The following is a 22,174-nucleotide window of genomic DNA, read 5'->3' as shown; positions in this document are numbered from 1 at the left end:
GCTTGTTGGTAAAGACTTATTAACTAAGTAATTGTATCAAGAGGACCTGATTGACAGTACATCTAGATTTACTGCTTGTACAAGTTGTGTGAGACACACTTAATTAATGAGAGCAGCAACTACTCCATATAGCAGATTTGGTTTAATCAGTCTTATGTAAAGCATGCTCTTTATCACAGTACCTAAGAAATAAAGGAAAAAATACTTAAAGTTTCTTGCAAGTTCCATGACCTAATAGCTAATAGCATGGCTGCAGATCACTGAAGTCAAAAGAGTATTTACAGGAGAAGGCACCAGCACAATCCATATTGACTTCAACTATGTGGCAAAGAATATGGAGACAGAATACCAAGTGAAGTTGGATGATAACCAGAACTGTAAGCAGGACCAGAAACTAAGACAGAAAATATTTCAAAATGGAAGGAATGGTCACCAGTATCAAAAGCTGATAAAAAGTCAAGTAAGAGGAGAACTGAAAAATGTCTAGTAGACTTAGTGACACAATGTTCTTGGTAACGAGAGTCATTTGTGTTCTTCCTCTGACCCACTGTGAAGTCTGAAGGCAGATTAGAGTGGGTTGAGAAGAGAATGGCTCAACCCAGAGGGAAAAATTGCAAAAGGTAGAATCAAGCCAAAAAATAAAATGAAATTTTTAAAAGGGAGAATAACACACTCATAAAATATTACTAATGATATTTTGAACTTCTGAAAAGAAAACTGAAAATAATTATTATTAACAACAATAATAAAGCATCAAGGAGACAATTCCAGGTAAGAGCTTATTGCACTTATTTTTTCAACTGTTTTGGCATAAAACACATTTACTACTATTGAGATTTTTTTCTTTTGAGGGCTTAATTATGTTTCTGCATTTTACTTTCCTGGAACTTCAAGAGCAAAGGAAACCCCTTATACTGAAGTTCTTACTTCATAGATAAAGATCCTCAGACAACAACAGGTTAGCAACTACGTGGGTTCAAAGGCCAATTAGTGGTAGAGCTAGGAAATCAAACATCTTTCCCTCTGAGGGAGAGATGCCAATCATTTCTTCCTTTAGGGAACATGTCTACCCAAAGCTCCAAAATGGACTATCCTACTGTGACTTTTCCTCCAATCACATCAAATTAGATTGCAGTGGACATCTGACTCAAGTTTGGCCAAATTCTCTCTCTAAATTGTGGCAGATAACTAAGTCAGATCTTAGACGGCAAGGAGGCTGTCTGGTTACACAGACTCAAAGACTGCCATGGCATTTTTTAGCTGTCAATAAGAGACTGGAGTAGATTTACAGAGAGAAGCAAAAGAAGAGACATACGACTCATCAGACATACAAAAAGAATACAATGAAATCTCATCATTAAATGGTGTTTTTTTCTTTCCTTTTAATTTGGAAAGCCAGTAGTTATTAAAATGAAAGAGAAAGACAGAGAGAAAACATACATTAACTATTCACTTTGCGGGCCGGCCCATGGCTCACTCGGGAGAGTGTGGTGCTCATAACACCAAGGACACAGGTTCGGATCCCATATAGGAACGGCCAGTTAGCTCACTGGGTGAGCATGGTGCTGACAACATCAAGTCAAGGGTTAAGATCCCCTTACCGGTCATCTTTAAAAAAAAACCAAAAAACAAAAAACTATTCACTTTGCGGGCCGGCCCATGGCTCACTCGGGAGAGTGTGGTGCTCATAACACCAAGGACACAGGTTCGGATCCCATATAGGAACGGCCAGTTAGCTCACTGGGTGAGCATGGTGCTGACAACATCAAGTCAAGGGTTAAGATCCCCTTACCGGTCATCTTTAAAAAAAAACCAAAAAACAAAAAACTATTCACTTTGCAAAATAAAAGGGAAAGAAAAAACCCTAAACAGTGAGTACTCAATTATACTCATTGAGCACAGGTGATCATATAAGTAGGAAGAAACGAACCAGTGAGTCTCAGTTCCCATATGCCTCTTGCAGTATCTACTGCTGCACTGCAGTTGAAAGATAAAGTATATATTTTTCATTCACCATAACTCCAAACACAAGCCAATTATTTTATGTGGCAGTCAACCAAAACCAACCACTCTATACTTTAGTGTACTTGATGAGAAATTAAAATATTTTCAAAAACAATTTTAACCTACATGAATTTTATCTACTGTATTGTCCCTAACCTCCACTTAAGATGCAGCTCCTCTCTGAATACCTGACAACTTTCTAGCTCACACTGACCATGTAAAGTTCTTATAATTACATTCCAAGAAGCTCTCTAAGAACTTTCTAATGCCCCCTCACCTTTTTTTTGAGCTAATTTGTGTAGGCTTCTGTTCCTTCTACACAGGAGCTACTGAAGTGAACCTCCTAATCTACTGAAGGCTTTTTATGACTAACAATATAGAATAGTGAAAGGTAGTAAAGCACTGTCATTAGGGGTTTTAGAATCAGACAAATCTCTGTTGGAATCACAGCTCCACCTAGAAGTTCTGTGACTTTGTAAAAGTCATTTAACCTCTGTGAGTCCCATTTGCCTTATTTCTAAAATGGAGATAATACTACTACCTACCTCATAATGCTATTCTGAAGATTAAATTAGATAACGTACATTAAGTACTTAGTACTGTGCTTGGTAGATACTGTTATAATTATTAACAGTAATTATTAGATTGAGTTTCTGCTGAATTCAATTTGTCTCACAGCTTTCTCCAAATGCCCCATCAACAGCTCTTATTTCTCGTAATATTTTTGTAAAATTTTATAAAGTTTATGCAGGTGAAAAAATTTATTAACAAAGTAGGATCTGTATGAACCATGTGCTGCCTTTCTATCTTTTCTAGACTCACAAAGTTAATTCAGTATTCCCAGATGAGTTCTGGAGTCAGACAACAATACTCCCAATGATACCATATTAACTTGAAAAGTGTTACCCCTCTCCCTGTTAAAGTACACTTCCTTCTAAAATTTATTTTAAAGAGTGGGTAAACCTTACTAATTAAATATCATTTAAGACAAAAGAGCTATAAAGATTAATAACTCATGGTCATGAAAATAACATAGCAAATTTTAAAACTTCAATATTATATCTAATAGGTAAATGCTGCTTCCAGTATTTTTATGTTTCAGAGATGAGTTTTATATATACCATCAACTAAAAGCCAATGTCCCAGTATTAATCTCTAATACAATCTCCAAGAATTATACAAAAAGTATTGTAAATAGATTTCTGATTTTTGATAGCTGGAGTCCTTAAATCCTTTAGCAAATTAACACTGGTTATAAGAAGAATGCACTTAATAAACTACATCTTAAAATAATCCTTAAATTTCATTTCAGACCAAATTTTCAAAGCCTTTTCTTATCTTGCCTTTTGTTAAAACTATTAAAAAGAAAAACTGGTACTTTAAATATCTGCCTTTTGGTAAAGGTGTGATAAGGAAATAGCTACCAGATCAACTGATGGCAAACATAACATTTTATACCTGCATAGCAACTAGCAGCTTTTAAAATGCTCTTAAAGATATTTCACTTAATTCTTACAACTGTATGAGTCAAACATGGCAACTTTTATTCCTATTTTATAGAAATGAAATTCAAGGACATTAAAGCAACCACACACAAAAACTAGGACCTAAATTTTCTGACTTCTAATTTAAACCCTTTCCACTTCCTCACAATGCCTCTCACCTGGATCATTTACAATACTGTATAACTGAGATCTGAATAATAGTTATCATTAAATGGAAAGAAAAGAATATTAAAATGGGATAAAGTGGATAAAACAGAAAAAGTATTAGTTATATTTTGTATTTAAGAAGGGGTTTTGGTTTACAAATAATTTTTGAGAATTAAGAATTAAGAACCAAAAAGAACGCTTGAGAGGAGACACAGGAACTTTATTTGCAAATTATCTGTGGATGTGTGTGCAGCATTTTTTTCTTGTCTTAAACTTCTGTTTGAGTCACAGTAGCAAATTATAACTTCTTTTAGAGAGGAAGAATCCTGCTTGCAGTTATGCCCTCGGGAAATGGTTTCACAATCCTTTCCATATTTTATAAATAAATAGGGTTACAAAAAAATTCCCTTTAGATAGAAATAATGATTTCTAAGAGCAACTCAGGCTTTCTCAAAACAAACAGAAACTTCAGCTATGTGGCTAAATATCACATCTTTACTCACATAGAATCTGCAAAAGGCCTCTTATTTTGGCAAGAGGAAAGAGGAGATTAAAAATAATAATAATACCCTTTCAAATAAAAAGACAGGTGAACAACATGAAGGGTGAATGTGGGAATGAAGCCTCTGTATGATGGATTCAGGCATGGTTTGAACGAATAACATTTTCCCAAGTTTAGCTTATTAGAGAGTAAACGGAGCATCCTGATCAGAACAGATGAAATCACAGACTTACAGGGATTCTTCTCAGAGTTAATAAAACATATATTTTCTGTTAAAACATTTTCCTTTCTAAAAAATATTAACAATTTGTTACTGTGACTGAAACAGAAGAACTAAGGCAGGAAAAAAAATGTTCTTCCTAATATATTCTATCCAAACTCACACACATGCATATGCACACACATTATTCTTAAATTCACATGACAAAGCTATTTCCTTCCAGTTCTGTATTACCCAAAGGTCTATAATATTTGGTACCAGAATTTAAAATAAGGTATAATAAGTTCTACCTACATGAACTAGTATAATTAGTTCATTTTTACTCATTTTTTTTGTGTGACAATCTCTTGCATTACATAAGCATTAATATTTACCTGAACCTCTGAATTGGAGTCAACAGGCTGTAATGAATACCAAGTTTCTTTGCCACTGTGGTTACACAAGTCTTCTTTTTTGATGGCTACTTTTCCTACAGAAAATAAGTAAAACAATATGAGAAAACATATTTTGTATGATTCTAAGTCTCACTGGCACTGATATACTTTGTAGAAAATATTTTTAAATAATTTGTACCTACTGACAAAAAATCCATTTTTACAAGGCATTTTTCTATATTCTAAAGATTGAAAAAATGTCTCATTTCCCCTTGCCCCTTGGCAGACCCTTCTCTGGGTCATTTTGAATCAGGGTATTAGACAAAAACTCAGTTGTATTTACATGCAGCTGCATTTTTTAGTACTTATTCAGATCTCATGTCTTAACCGAGAATACAGTCAGTGTAAAAAGCAATGTACAATGGTAGTGCAAACTAATCTTCCCAATTCTTTAACAGTATGAATAACCATATGTTTTGGTAAATTTTGAGCAGCTACATGCATTTAGAAAGAGTGTATAAGTTCCAATTAAGAGACAAGGAAAAACAGTATCATACATCATTAATAAACGTGAAAACTGACTTGAAAATTATGGAAGATTAGAACAATTTTATTATTAAAAATTTGCTTTAATCAAAACATTGCCAACACTGATTATGTTGGTTCCTTGCAAACAAAAATTCAGGCAAATCCCTAAAGAGTATCTACCTTTCAGAGAAAGATACAGTACAATGAACAAAGTAGCATGAGAGGAAGAGAAAGAGATGTTATTATAATGAAGTATTTGCCATGTTGGTACAAAGCATTTCCTTCCTCAATTCATGTTTTAAGAAGCAGACAGAGTTTTGATATGAGTGACAATTTATTCCAAGATTCTACACAAAAGCTCAAAGGACATACAGTAAAGTTACAAGTTGTTCACTTTCTTTTCGTCAAATAAGAGTTTTCATTTTAAGTGCCCTAATTATACTTTATATCTTTTCACGATGGTGTTTTAGTTCAACATGTGAAAACTTTAAGAAAACTGTAAAGAAATTTTTCTGTCAAGATATGCTCTTGTGTATCAAGTGAAAAGGAAAGGAATGATAGGAAAACAAACACAAAAAAACTAGGCCTAAATTTTTATTCTGGAATTAGACAGTGGTGATGGTCACACAATTCTGTGAATATACTAAAAATCACTTCATCATACACTTTTTTTCCATTTAAAAAATATTTTATTTGAAATCATTTTGAACCTAGAGAAAAGTTGCATGAACAGTACACAAAACTTCCAAATTCTCTACCCAGATTCCCTAATTGTTAACATTTTACATGTCTCTCTCTCTCTCTCTCTCTAATGTATATGATTCTTTTTCGGAACCACTGAAGAAAAAGTTGTAAACATGATGTACACTTTAATAGAATGAATTTTGGTATGTGAATTACATCTTAATAAAGCTGTTATTTAAAAAATTTAACCATATTACAGTTTTTAATAAGCTTACTTTCCCATTTATGACCTGGAATTCAAACTTATAAAGATCACCTACATATGTGTAATTTTAAAGAAAATATTAAAACACATAGCTATATTTTTATTATAGAGTGGCAACTGTACTAATATAATTAAAATGACACATTGAAAATTCATTAACTGTATTTAATACATGAAGTTTAAAACATGTAATATTTAAAAATTAATAAATTGACCCTTAACAACAGGTATGAATTTTCTCAACTTTCTTTTCAATATTTTGGATAAAATCTAATGTGAAAATCAAAATCTTCATGTGAATATATTAGCATTTATAATTGATTCAAATCAATTATATTATTTTAGTTCCTTTTGGTCAAATTTATAATAAAAAGGATGGGGAAACAGAAATTCTTTTAGTACTGAATATACAGATTAAAAGCCAAGAACAGAATTCAGGCACTGACTAGAACACCAAATATCCTTATACTGCTGAAGGAGTTTAGGTTAAGAGACAAATCATACAAAGAATATGTTTTACCAATAAATTATATCAAATTCCTGGCAAATCAATATAATCTCAGGAATGGTTTGGAACACAAAATTATGACAAAGTAGTCAATATTGTGTGGTACAAATGATTGTAACTGTCAAAATTCTATCAAATATTTCCAATTACCATTGATTCCACATCAGATATAAATAAAATACTAAGGCAATGCATAACAACTTGATACTTAAAAAATAAATAATGTATGTACATATAGAACATCCTATAGGGGAAATTCTAACCTTTTGGGAACCACCCCCCCTCTTTAAGAATTTTTGTAGCTATGTGTCTTTTCTGTGCTCTCCCCAGAAAAAGTCTAAACATAATGGCACGCTTTAATTGTGATATAATTTCCAGGTTCCTCCAATAATGCTTCTAAAAACTAGAGTAGAAGTCTACCCGTCCTATTTATCACTCAACTCATATCACTGGAAATACATCTTCTCTATCATAGGTGCCTTCCCCCAAGGGAATCCTCTCTTAGCCTCACAGGTTTAAAAAAAAAAAAAAAAAAGTTCCGGAAGCAAGGCTCCTCTTCCTCCTAGTCCTCCATATTTTGTGATCATGATACTCATTGTCACTAAAGAGTTGAATGGTTCTTGTCCTATGAGATGGAAACCCTTCTCTGACTAGGGGCATAAATAAGCCATTTGTAAGTTGAGAAGAACTTGCGATTTTATTGCCAGCTCTTATTCTTATGTTCCTTTTTAAGATATCAGTTTCTGATATGTAAAGATTTAGTTGCATGAGGCTAGCTGGCCTGAAGAAGCAGAGAAGAAAGAGCACATGATCTCAAGAAGCCAGAAAAACTGTTAATAAAAAATAACAAATAAAAACATCTGAAGTCATTATGTAGTAGGATACGTACAACATGTCCAGCAATTTATTAGGCAATATAACATACTAAAAATATATATATGTCATCAGCCATAGGGAATAACACAGGGCAGGGGTGGGGGGAAGAGAGAGAGAGAATAAAAGACAAAAAACAGTGAGAGGGTGAATGGGAAGGAAGTGGGTTAAATGGGGAGGGAGAAGTTAGGGACAGGGAAGGGAAGAATGAACTGAAATATAAATGAAGACAAAAAAAAAAGCATCACAGAAAAAAATGCCTCATGATTCTTATTTGCTGTTTGAGCTATCACTAGTTAAAATGGCAGGCATTAAGTATAAAAGGTAGGCAGCCTGTTACAGCACTTACTGAATATTTACCAGATAGAAGACATTCTTACATATTTTCTTAAAATTCTTATTTAATCTTCCTAACAATCTTGGAGGTAGAGAGCATAATCACCATCTTACAGATGAGGAAAGCTATTTAAAAATCCTGCCCACTATCAAGCACTGAAGTCAGATATTCAAACCAAGGTATGTCTGTTCATGTTCCTTCCAACACAGATACTAATTCCACAGCCTAGAGTCAATTCTATTATTTATTAGCTGTGTAATTTTGAGGAAATTATTTGAATTCACTACATCTGATTTGCCTCCTATGCATCAGAAATAACTTTTAGCTCTAATGATCTTAAAAACCCATTCTGTGCCTCTAATGGTCCCACAGATTGTTTTACATTAGTGTTTACTATTTTAAACAAAGTTAACTCATTATTTCACCATGAAATCACCAACATCAAAATAATTACCCAGAAACAAACTTCCCAATAAATCATTTAATGGTACTATTTCTTTTCCCCACTGTCCTGACAAACTCATAGACAGAGCTTAAAATCAAACATACACACACCAGATGCAGTATTAGTCCCTTAAAATCAGACGAGAGGAAACATAAAAAGAAATAAAGGAACTGCGGGCACAGAAATCACTTTTGTTGGTCTCTTAAGTAAAAAAAAGTATTCTTAGCTTTCCAATACCACTTTTAAGCAGTATTGCCTTGCCATCAAACACTGTACTGTGTTGTCCTTGGGCCCCATTTATAGATATAATATATTCTTAGAAATTTCAACCTGATACAGATCACCAAGTGGCAAAATTCTGATAGTTCTGTTTCTACTTGGGCACTAATAGAAATGGCTGAAAGATAAAAGTAGTGACAAGCGTGATTGTCTACACAAGATGAAACAGGACCAGAAGACTGAACAAATTCTGGGAGACAGTCAACAACAGAGCCAATGGCAGAACTTAGAAGCCTTGTGTTTGGGGGTTTAGGTGAGTGCATTTTAGTATCTGTGGTAGACTAATATATTAATGGCCTCTAGTAAATCACACTTCCTCGTATCTATGCCCTTGTGTTGTTGCCTCCAGAACTGACTCTGGGTTTAGTGATGTGACTTGCTTTTGCCAATGAAACATCAGCAAATGTGATGCAAGTAGAGGCTTTTAATAAGCACCTGTGCAGTAGGGCTTGACCTCTTGGAACCCTGAGACCACATGGAGAGGAAGGTCCAGCTAACAGACAGAACCAACTATCAGACATATGAGTCAGACCATCCAGCCCCAATTTCCCAGATAACTGCACATTAGTGACCCCAGGTGAAACCAGCAGAACCATCACCCAGTTGAGCTCAGCCCAAACTGATAATGCTATGCTAAATATTGGGGTGCTTTGTTATGTAGCTATAGATACCTGATATAGTCTCTATGTGAAAAGACACCAAAGTGTAGTCATAACCAATTTCTTTTTCTTTTTTTTTTTTTTTTGTCTTTTGTCTTTTTCCGTGTCCGGCAACGGATCGCAACCCTCAGTGTTGCCCCCGAACCGGACCGGGGACCGGCAACGGGATCGCAAGCCTCGGTGTTGCTCCTGCACCTCGCTCAGCCAGTGAGCGGGAACCGGTCTGTATGTGGGATCTGAACTCTCGGGCGGGAGCGCCGCCGCGCTTCCCAAGCGGCGCACTTATCCAGTGCGCCACCGGGCCGGCCCCATAACCAATTTCTAACAAGTACATCTGACTTAAGAACTAAATGCCAGCAGAAATTACAATTCAGAGTTGGAAAGAACCTTAGCTATGTTAAACCCAGCCTTATCTTATAGATAAATGAGGCCTAAGAAAGAAAAGTTACTTGTTAAATGTCACAGAGATAGTGATAGAGTGATGACTGGAATTCAGGTCTCCAATATCCTAGTGAAATCCTCTTTTCTGTATATATATCTGAACCAATGGGAAAGAAAAAAAAAAAAAAAAACTGCCAAAGTCTGCTAAGATAGCCATAGTTTACTTGTTTGAATTCTAGATTCCTTTGAAAAAGAAAATAACTAGAAAATACATGGATGTAAAATACTTATGTTTTAATTTCAATATTATTAGAATCCTCACTGGAAATGAAAATATATTCTTAAAGTTTTTCTCATCTCTTTTCTTTCTTTTTAAGAAAAGATGACACTATACTTAAGGAAAATATATCGCAGTAAAAAACACCTTAACTTTTCAATTTCTTATGGATTTTTAATTAATGCATAATCCAGTTTTTGCATTAATTGTTCCCAGCATATAAAGATGCCTAATATGAAGAATTATGCCCCATATTGATAACAATTATTACCTCTGGAAAGGGGAATGGTTGGGGAGAATAGTCAAGAGTGATTTAGCATTATCTATAATGCCATAATTTAAAATTTCTTTACAAAAGGTAAAATAACCATACACTATTTATATAATTAAAAATAAAAACAAGCTCTTAGAGCCAGACTAGACTACTACACATTCTCAGATCTTAAGTTTAAAAGAGGGTTCCCTCAACTCTAGGTCAAATTTCATTTCCAGAAAATGCTATGTCACTGTTTAATCTACAATGGGGCAACTCAGAGTTATAAAATAACTGAGAAAACCCAATTTCCAATAGCTCGAGATTTAAAAAAACAAAAACAACTTTATGAGTTAATGACAAAAGAAATGTTAAACTACAAAAATGTTAAAAACTTATGAGTAAATAAAAACCTCATGACCATTTACAACCTTAAAGAGTACTTTACTGCTTTTACTTTAATAATAGTTTCTACATATAAAAGGAAAAAAGTTTTCCCACTAAATGTATAAATTTTATCCCTTGATAAGAATAAACTTATTTAAGAAAAAATTCCTCACACCAACAGTTACGGCTTTCTGATACCACTCTGTAACAAACTGATTTTTACTGAAAATTATTTTACTTAAAACTTATTTTTATTTTAAAAACAAACAGAAAACAAAGGCAACTTTTGTACATCATAATTACAAACCTCAACCAAAAGCCTTTTCAAGAGATGCTTTATGAAGACTATAATATTATGTGTAAAGGGACAATGAAAATTACTAAACATTTCTTAACACAATATCATAGTAGTCAATGTTATGCACTCTCAAGGGTTCCTAAAAACTACCAACCACTATTCAGTCCTTATCCTATTCTTACCTCTCTCTAGTTGTTGACATTAAAAGATCTCCTTGCCTTCTGTGATATTAATCTCTCCTCTCTTCCTTTCTTCCTGATATGGCTTATCAATCTTCACTGAAGCCTCTCTGACCGCCTCCCCCACCACCCCCATCTGTTCTCAGGTAATTTCATTCATTCCAACACAGGCTTCAAGTATCACTTAATGCTAATGACTCTCAAATCTACATCTCAGCTCTTCTTTTTCTAAATTTCAGATCTACATTTCCAACTGTCAACCAACATGTCCACCAAGATGTTCCCCAGATGATACAAGTTTAACTTGTTTGAAACCAAAGTCATGCTCTCCCCGTCTCAACCCTCATTCAAAACTGAATGTTTCAGCTGTGTTCCTTATTTCAGTTAGGACAGCCATAGAAACAGCAAGACCATTTTTAACTCTTGCCGTTCTCATGTCCTCTTTACCCCCTTGGTCCCTAAATCCCATTTGAAACCCCTGAAGTATATTCCCTCATCTGCACTTCCACCTCCACAACTCTATTCATCATATTTGATAATAGCCTCCTTGTTGGTCTACCAGCCTCTAAATCAACAACTCCTATTGTCTACAACAGTAAATCACAACTTCCAAATTACTCGATATACACAGATTACATATTTAAAGTATAATACATATTTATACGTATGAGTACATGTATAGTTATATACACTTACACATATTTTTAAAAGGTTCAAAACCACTGTCTATGGGATAAAGTTCAAATTCCTTAGCTTTTAGAATTTGAAATGATTTTGAGTCCATTACAGCTTAGCCCCAAGTTATACTCCCAGTTTCATTTTCTATCACCTTCCACCGAAGCAATTTTTACACTCCAGGAGATACACCACAAATATAAGATTCACTTTTTCCCCCTCTGCCAATTCCTATATCACTTTGAAACTGTTGTTCTTTTTCCTGCCTAGGTGGTCTCTGCTAATCCCCCCACCAAACAAAATTAGCTGTTCTCCATTCTATATGTCCCACATACTTTGTTCATACCTCCAGCACAAACCCTGTTATACTAGTATTGGAGTACAAGTTTGCCCCTCTCATAGCATGGCAGCAACTTGAGTCTTACTCATCTTAAAAGTCTCATCCTTTGTATGTCACACAGAAGTGCTTGGTAATGTTTGTTTAATTGAATTGAAGATGGAGCCTCAGGGTGATCCATGATTAAGGGTTTGCTAGAAAAAGAGGAGCCTGCATGTAAGTAAAAAAGTAATCAGAGGAAAGACATCTAAGAAAATACAACACCATTAAAATGCCTTTTCCTTGGCTTTCATTAAGTTGCATAAGTGATCAAGAGAGTCAAATGTGACACAGAGGCAGATGGGGATTAAAAACTAAGAAAATGCCTTTTGGGAGAGAGAATAAGTATTTGGTACATATACAGCTGACAAAAGTTAACATACAGAATACTTAAGAATAATTAAAGATAACACTCCAACCAAAAGAAAAATGGGCAAAAGAATAAACAACTCATAGAAGAAAAATGTAAAAGACCAATAAAGGTATGAAAAATTCCTCAAATTCCCTGAAAGTGAAAAAAACACAAATTAAAATAATAAAATATTTAATTTCACCTATCCTATTGGAAATTTTTTTTCAACGATAATATCCCAGAATGGCTAGGGTGTGTTGTAATGGTTACGTTCATGCCATTCTTGGGGAAATGTAAATTAGTACAGTACTTCTGGAGGCCAATGTAGAGATATATAGAAGAAATCTGTAAAATATTTATACCCTTTGACCCAGTATATTCACTTCTAGGAATTTATCCTAAGAAAAAAAGAGATACCCAAAAATTTATGCACAAGGATGTTCATTCATAGCAACACCATTTGGAATACTAAAAAATGGGAAATGTAAATGTAAATCACACCAACAAGGGAGTGATTAAAATAGTATAGTTTTATATATAGGATATTATATAATATTTTTGAAAAATATTAGTGACACAGGGAAAGGATAATTAGATAACATTAAGTGAAAAAGAAAAAAACTGAATAAATAGTACAATGTAAAAATATAAATGCACAGTACAAAGAGTGGGAAGAAATATACCAAATTATTAACTGTAGTTATATCTGTGCAGAGTCACTATTGGTCACTAAGAACATGTAACAGTTTTATAATGAGAAAAATATATTGTTTTAAAAGATTATTTGATTTGCTTTAAAATGATTTTGGCAAAATTTAAAGAAGGTTTGTCTGAAAAATGTTGAAGCCAGATTTAAGATTTAAAAAGAAGTAAGTAGTAAACAGAAGATGGACATAGACCATTTGTTAAGGCATTCAATAGCAACAGTGGAGAAACATTAGAAGTTAGTTAAAAGACAAAGTCTGATAAAGTTTAATTTTTTGAGCTGTAGGAGACTTGAGCATTTTTCAAATCAGAAAGGAGAGATGAGATGATGATATTCAGGACACTAAAAAAGAAAGGATAATACATGTAAATTAAACCTCTACGTGTTATTAAAATACAAAGATAGTAGTGCAAAAACTATGAATGTGACACATATGCACCCAGTTAGCTTTGTGCTAGCCCACAGATCACACCACAGCCTCAATTCTTTAAGAAATGTATTTATTGGTTACCAATACAGCCAGGGAGAAAACGTAAAACTAGATTAAAGTGAATTAGTAGTCCTATCAGAAAAACCTCAAGAACAGATGTTCTTTGGAGGGATCAATGCTGTGATCTTTGTACAAAAACATTATTTGAGGCATTCAACAAATTCTTACCTAACATTTAGTAAATGTAAGGCATATGTCTGTGAGACACAGACCCTCCTCTTATAAATATCACATTTAACTAGAGAGTCTAGATATTAAACAACTAATGAACAGACATAATGAGTACTACGGAAAGAGAACCATCAGGTAGTATGGAAAGAGATGACACAGTGACTAGGGGATCAGCAAAAGCCTCCCTGAAGACGTATCATCTAAGATGAGCGCACAAATTAACAATCAAATTCACAACAAGCATGTAGTCTAGAGGAAAGGCTTAGAAATGTCCAGCATATATTATTCTGCAGTTTTCAACACTTCATACTCAGAGAAAGAATGAATGTAGGCACCAATGTTGTGATTAAGGATAATCATGAGCATTACATACCTATTCGAAGGTCTCTTTGTAAAACATTCTTATCATAAACATAGAAAGACAAATACTGAAAAGTTCTTGGAATCTCAAAGTAAAATTCTTCACTGAAAAATGGGCTAGAGAGAAAAGGGAGGAAAGCTCATTACTTCAAATAATATCAAATAATTAAATAATGACATCACTATTAGTAATAATACTATTAATACTTGAATAATATCACTTTTGAATAACATCACTTTCAATAAAATCAATGAAATTATTGACTAAACCACTGCAGAAAAGAACTTCAAAAGCTTTACAATAATTTTCAGTGATAAGTTTCAATAAATCCTATACAAACTAAGCTAAATTGTGAGAGGACCTCAGTTGCCAGGATGAGCTCTGAACAAATAGCTTTTCAGCAGTCTGGTAGAAGACACAGTAGATACAGCAACTGCCTGGGGTCACACTCACCTAGCATGGACCTAAGTGAGAGCTGAGGATAGTGTCATTCACACCAACATTGTCTTAGAATATGTAAAGCTATAGTAATCACAATAATATATAACACCTAAAATGCTTAAATGTTACATAAACTATTTAAAAATATATTTAAAAAATTAAAACAGGCTATTTTAAAATCAACTTTACTGAGGTACATATTGCATACAATAAAATCCAATTTAAAGTATAGAGGTTGATGATTTTTGATAAATTTATTAACCTGTGTAGGCTCCACCCCAATCAAAATATAGAACATTGCTATCTCCCCAGGAAGTCCCCTGATGGCCCTCTGCAGTTACTCCATCATACCTGCCCACAGGCAACCAGTGATCTGATTTCTGTCACTACAGAGCTATTCTAGAACTGTGTATAAATGGAACCATATAGTATGTTCTGTCATGCCCAGCTTCTTTCACTCAGTTAAATGTCTGTGAGGTTTTTTCCATGTTGTTGTGTATACAGTAGTTCGTTTGTGCTGCGTAGTATTCCACTGTATTCCACAAGCCATTCTCCTAATGATATCATTTGAGTTGTTTCCAGTTTGGGCTATTAAAAATAAAGCTGCTATGAGCATTTTTATACAAGGCTTTTTGTGGACATATGTTTTCAATTCTTTTGGGTAATTAACTGAGAGTATAACTGATGAATTAAAGGGCAGGTAAATGTTTAATTTATAAGAAACTGTCAAACTGTTTTCCAAAGTGGCTGTACCATTTACACTCCTGCCAGCAACGTATGAGAGTTCCAGTTGCTCCGCAACTTGGTACTGACAGTATTTTTAATTATTCTAGTGAATGTGACATAAGTTTATACACCCATGTAATCTCTACACTCTTCATTTCTACCTCCCCGGAATGTTCCTTGTGCCTCTCTGCAATCATCCCCAGCATACTGTCACAGAAAACCAATGATCTGAACTCTATCATTACAGATTATGTTCTAGAATCTACAGTGACAGAAATAGTTTTAAACTGCATTTCCCTGATTACTAATGATGTTGAACACCTTTTCACGTGCTTCGTGGCCTTTTGTGAAATATCTATTTAGTCTTCTTATATTTTAAATGGCTGGCTGTCATCTTATTGAGTTATTAGGGTTCTTTTGTTTTGTTTTTAAATAAATTTTGGATACAAGTCCTTTGTCAGAATATTTTCTCACAGGTACAGCTTGCCATTTAATTTTCTTGATGGTGTCTTTTGAAGAACAGGAACCTCTAATGTTGATGAAATATAATTTTTCTATTTTCTTCTTTTATGATAAGGGCTTTTTGCATACTGAGTAAGAAATTTTTGCCTATCAACAAGTTGTGAAGATCTCCTCCTAGGAAAAGCTGATGTTTGTAAGTTCACTTTAAGAAAGCTATTTTGATATATTTAAATTCTTCTATGAAGACATGAATCTCTGAAATGCTAGTGAATATCTTTTGTCAAGAGTATCTCTTTCCTGAGAATGTTTAAAGAACAAAACCATTCTTTAAAAATATCACCAATAAATGCAATATCTTTAGGATGGTCATAGCTAAAAGAGAAGCTGAAATGCAAAGTAAAATATTCCTACAAAAGTCATTTATGACCTTGTCCAGAAAATAGTTGACTCAGCTTTTCAGTTGTTACAATGCCTGGCCAAGTTTTGTCACTATATTTTTCACTTCAAATGTATCCAAAATGAACTTTTTAAAGTTTATCTGTAAAGTAACTAAAGTCTTCTAATTAGTCTCAACATGGAAATCAATGTAAAAACAACTCTTAGGCAAAGACATGACGTGTAGGTATTTCTCTCCTTTGTATCATTTTATAAACAATTATAAAATGGAGAGTTTCCTTTACATATGACACATCAACATTCAAACATTATTTTTAAAGCACATTCTAAAGCCAAATAAGAATGACATGAAAATTATTAAGTTATATGTATCACTATATCATCACGATCTCAACAATCTAATCTCCACATCTGGGTGCCCACATTTTTATTTTATAAATAAATTAATGAGTCAATTCATTTGAAGAAAACTTTTCAACCAGGTTGGTAAGGAGGCATGACTAGATTTATATAATTTCAAAAACAAAAACAACACTATGCTAATATAATCGACCTATGATCATGCATGACTTCTGAGGAAATTCCTGATGTGGGAAAGAGAAGCACCAAGTACAAGTAATGCTACTGTTACTCAGTTTGTTTATATACCACCTATTTCCTAAAAGGATTTGAGGGAGAGGTTTAGGAGCTATAGCTTCCATATGTGACTCCTACTTAGCTGTTATGAAAACTCTATATCCAGACTACATATAAAAACTATAATATCCAAAACCTATAAAAGATCTAAATGCTATCTACTGACTTTCGGCTTAATAGCTTATCCCAATATCCACATGAGTAGAGAACAATGAAATGAAAACAAGGTGAGCAAGGATTTTTACTACAGATTCCTTCACCCTCTAACAAACGGAAAAATGCTAAGGGGTACCCAGAATCCAAGAAGCATCTAATCTAACTATATTGAAATTACGTAAGGAAATCACTGCTAGCTTTAAAATACCTTTTGAGTTGCTATGCACCTAGAAAAATAATTTAAGATGGATAAAGAAAACTGGTTTTATCGTTTTCCCCAACATAAATATGTGGAGAGGCAAAGGTTAAAAAAAAAAATAAGCTAATGTCAGTCACTCATTTTTGAGGCTACATATTACAAACTATCACAAGTAACCAATTTATGGACAGTTACAAGTTAATTTTATATAACACTGATTGTGTGATACAGAATCAGTGTACACTAAATAACAAATTGTGATTTAAACAGTTTCAGGTCCCCGATCTCAGTTTTGTTCCTAACTTCTTTTATTATGTGACAAATTATTCAGCTTTTCAGTGAATCAGTTTCATCATTTATAAATATAAGTAAAATATTATATATTTATAAATTTATGTTTGCAAATATAAAGAACACCAAAACTCTAATATAACAGGGACAGTTGACTTATGACTTGAAGTACATTACTTCATATCTTTTTGGGCTACTAAAGTATTTTCACTTTTTATAATACCTTTCCTATGAAGAACTCAATAGGCATTTAAAATTATAAAAACTGAAAATAAAAACATAAAGGGAAACTTCAGAGAAAAAAAGGCAAGTATAAAGAAAAAAAGATGTCTAAAAAAGGCACCATAAACCAGATCCCTGAAATACAAGTGATCTGAAACAAAATTCATGCAAGTCATGGCACTCAATATTTCATCCACCACAGGATCTTTCCAATAACTCCCATATACTTGCTTTGCCTCTTGTCTTTGAAGAAGACCACATCCTTCCACCACAGCTCTGCACCAGAATTAAATCCACAAACACTGCTACAGGGCAGAGATGGCACATTCTAATTTTATGAATTAGAAATTACTATGATACTCTCAAAGTGCAATTACACTTTCAAAGATGAGAAATCTACCTAAGGGTTCATTTCCTGGCAATGCACTACTAAGTTAAGTGACTTGTATGAACCTTAAGAAGTAATTTATTCTTTAGAGAAATAAAATAATGATGTACTTTGAGGAAAGTTCAAGCAAATGGGCAAAATTTAGCCTAAAGAACGGACTGAGGTACTCAATAGTTGTTTTCAAAAACTTAAGATGTCATGTGAAAGATGGATTAAAATTTTCTCCAGAAATGCAAGTGACAGAATTAGGAACAATTAAGATGAAGATACATTGTGAGCAATGAAAAGCCACATAAAAGTAAGCACTGTGTCTATCTTGTTCCCACAGATGTATGAATAAATACAACCTAGCAAGTTACTGGCATAAAGTAGGTTCTCATTTTAATAAACATTAATCAACTAAATATAAGTGATTCCTAAGAGGGAGAATAATTCACAGAACAAATAAGCTGCTTAGGAGGCAGTAAACTCCTTCATCACTGGAACATTATTAAGCAAATACAAGATGACCACTTATCAAAGCTATTATCAGAAGGAACCAAGCCACAAGGTGGTTAGTCCAGCTCAATGAACATTAAGGCTCTTTCACCTCTGAGATTCTGCAATTTTAAAGATAAATTCATATGTAAAATAAAAGTAAAAGTTTCAGATGAAGAAAGACTTCTTGATGATTACTATCTAGAAAATGCATAAAATTTACCAATCAATATATATCATATGAATGATAATTTACCAATTTTTCTACCAACCTTAAAGATTTTTCAACAACTTGGGTACGATAAACTTCTTCCTGGTCCAAGTTTATGGTACAGAAACAATCTCTCATTTTGTTGGGTCCAAGATATGGCAATAAATTTTTTGCTTCACCTGTTGGCACAAAAATTCATGTTAAATATCACCAGCTGCTTCACGCTAAGCCTTATGCAGGATGAATTCAATCTGAAAGAACATACCACATGCAGCACAGGAAAAAAAAACTAGTGATTAGAGAAAGATCAACTTGGTCTAAAGGAAACTGGTAAGACCAAAGGGAGGAGCTGTATATATAAAGGGACATGTGTGGTTATATTGTATCATTGCATCCCTGGCTCCTATGAAAGGGAAATCCACCTCTTGTGCTCTCCATCCCAACCTACCAGCACCACCTTAAGGTCTTTCCTCCTCAATTAACCCCTCTTTCCCAAATCAGCATTAATTTCCCTCTCTGGTAGATTGTTCCCATCAGCATATAAACAAGTATGGTAATTTCCCAATTTTAAAAAAGCAAACAAAAATCTCCCTTGACTCCGCCCTTCTCCCTCTTAATATCACTCCATTTCTAGACTCCCTTCTCAAAACTTCTCAAAAGCACCATCTCTAGTCATTGTCTCCACCTTTTCACTTTCCATTCATTCTTTGATCCTCTCCAATCAGCTTCTGACCCCACCATGACACTGAAACTGCTTTAACCGAGGTCACTAATGCCTTCCAAATTGCCAAGTCCAATGGTTATTTCTCTGTTCCCATCATACTCTACCTTGCAGCACCAGTTAACACAAGTGAACATTAGGATCACTCTTTAAAATGCTCTTTTCTCTTGGCTTCCAAAACACAATTATTTCTGGATTTCTTCCTACATCACTGGCCCTCTGCTGACTTCTCCTTCTTCTAACTTCTAAATGCTTTGGTGCTCAGTTCTGGACCACCTTCTCTTCTTTCTCTATGCAAATTCCTGCAGTACAAGGGTTAATGTTGATGCCTCCCAGATCTACATCTATAGGTTTGACATCTCCTCCTTAACACTAGATGTGAATATTCAACTGCCTCCTTGGATAACCAGTGGACATCTCAAATTGAACAAGTCTCAGACAAACCATCTGATTTCCTCCCTAAAACATGCTCTTCTCCCAGCCTACCGCCATCTTTCCCTCTTATTCTCACCACCCTCTCATTATCCCTCCTACCTCCATATCCAGTCCATCAGCAATCTAGCAGACCTCCAAAATAAATCACAAATCTAACCACCTTTCCTTGCCTTCACTGGTAAAACCCAAGTCCAAGCTACCATAAACTCTTGTCTGGACACACATGAGTTTCTTAACTTATGTTCCTGCTCCCACTTTTGCCCCTCCTAATATCCATTCTCCACCAAGCAGTGTGATCTTTTAAACATATTACTCAGGTCAGTCACTCCCTTGCTCCAATACCCCACTATTTCACTTAGAATCAAATCCCATTTCTATGCCATGGTCTACACAGCTCTACTAAACTGTCCTCTCTGACCTCTTCTACTCCCACTCTCCCCAGATTTCACTTTCTTCCATTTATCAACCAGGCCAAGACTGTCCAAGCCTAGGGCCACTGTCTGGAATGTTCTACCTCTAGATCTTCACATGGCTGGAGCTTTCTTATCACTCAGGTCTCAGCTCGAATGTCACTTCCTCAGAGAAACCTTTCCTGACTATTCTATCAAAAGTAGATAATCCTGGTACCATATTCTATTTTTCTGTTTTGTTTCTTTGGTGGCATTCATAACTCTTTAAATCTCTGTTAATTTTTACTTAAGTATTTATTCTCTAGTTCTCCCACTCTTGAGGCTTAAGAACTTGTTGATCATTAGGTTCTACAATAGTGACTATCATACAACAGAAACTTTAGAAATACATGTTGAAGGAATGAATATTAAAGAAACCAATACCAGTGTACTAAATTATGAACTCAAGGCCGCTGGTACAAGGGAAAGAGCATTACCCTAAGAATCATGAAACCAGTGTGCCTGTCTTACCTCTACTACTACAACTAAACCTGCATTTTGGCTTCAGATCCTACTCCTTGTCTAGAACCTTCAAGAACACTAATACTAAATGGTACCAAATTAAATGATTTACTTGTCAGTTCTCACCTTATTTGGACACTCTTCAGTACTGACAACACTGACCTTTCTCAGTTTAGGTCACCCATTCTAATAGTTTTGATTGTACTCCCTCTTTCAGGCTTTTCATCCACTAACCACATCTTAAATGTGAGGAAACTTTTCGCACCACTTAATTTATCATAGAAGTGGAGAACCAATTTTAAGTATTTTTTCGATGTGTCATTATAAAACAAAAATAGACTAAAAAATAAATAACAGTTTTTCAACATTGTTTGACAGAATTACTTGTAATCTTTCTCAACTTATCTACAGCTCATTTAATTACAGCTACCTATAAGGAGAATTGGGTTCTGCACCTGTAATAGATATGGTGAATTAGTTTTCAACACCCACTCCAACCTCCTTCAGTGTATGACTTCTTGTACGGCAGAGGACAAAAAACTAAAATTATATTTTCCAGTCTCTCTTGCAGCTAGGACTATGGGTATGATTTAAGTTCCAATCAGATGGACTCACTAGAAATTTGGAGAACAGAAGAGAAGGGGTGTTGAATTTAGGCTGCTTCTACTAGCAAGCACTGTCATGGAGATGACCGTGTTCTGCAGCAGCATTTGCAGAAGTCCTGGTATTCAGTCACAGGTTTCATGGATATTAAGAAGAAGGACACAAGGCATCCATTCTGCAGTACAGCTTATGGCAGGCATAGACTGGCTCTAGAGCCAGCAGCAGTAACCAAAGCTTACTGATGAAGGTGGCTGCTTGCTGATGGCTATTTCCTAATAGTGGCAGATCCCAGATCACAACAGAGGTAGTGAGGTTCAAAGACAAGCAGATAAAAGTTACAGCTTCCCAATTCTGCAGGACCCTTTCCAATCCTAAAAGAGGTAGGAACTTTCTTGGTGGCTCAGCTGCAATGTAGCTTTTAAAAGTCATTCCTGAAAATTCAACCTAAAGTCTGTTTCTTCAGTTTTCCCAACAATTCTACAAGCCACTTAAAGTCTTTAAAAAGTCTTTGCTTAAACTAGCTAGAGTTGATTATATAACCTAATCTTGACCAGTTTCTCTTCTAACCCTTTGCTTCTAACAAATTAGAAAATTCCATGTTACATTACTGGTCATCGGAGTTTGGTAAATCTGTCAGCTAGATGTGGCTCTCTGGATCAAACA

The 22,174-nt window shown here is 34.5% G+C and overlaps 1 protein-coding gene across 1 annotated transcript in view; it reads right to left on the bottom strand.

The window, feature by feature from the left end:
* Nucleotides 1-18,979, bottom strand: part of RASA2 (RAS p21 protein activator 2) — a 90,726-nt gene extending 71,747 nt beyond the window's left edge. Inside the window, exons 1-3 of the mRNA XM_008586689.1 lie at nt 18,903-18,979; nt 14,249-14,352; nt 4,753-4,847 (exon numbers count right to left, since the gene is read on the bottom strand). Of these exons, the coding sequence (XP_008584911.1) occupies nt 4,753-4,847; nt 14,249-14,352; nt 18,903-18,979 (276 nt within the window). The remainder of the gene's footprint in view (nt 1-4,752; nt 4,848-14,248; nt 14,353-18,902) is intronic.
* Nucleotides 18,980-22,174: the final 3,195 nt, after the last annotated feature.

The sequence above is a fragment of the Galeopterus variegatus genome, unplaced genomic scaffold (assembly GCF_000696425.1).
Source record: "Galeopterus variegatus unplaced genomic scaffold, G_variegatus-3.0.2 Scaffold111, whole genome shotgun sequence".
In the NCBI taxonomy this organism is placed as follows: Eukaryota; Metazoa; Chordata; class Mammalia; order Dermoptera; family Cynocephalidae; genus Galeopterus; species Galeopterus variegatus.
This window is presented reverse-complemented; position numbering and strand designations above follow the sequence as displayed.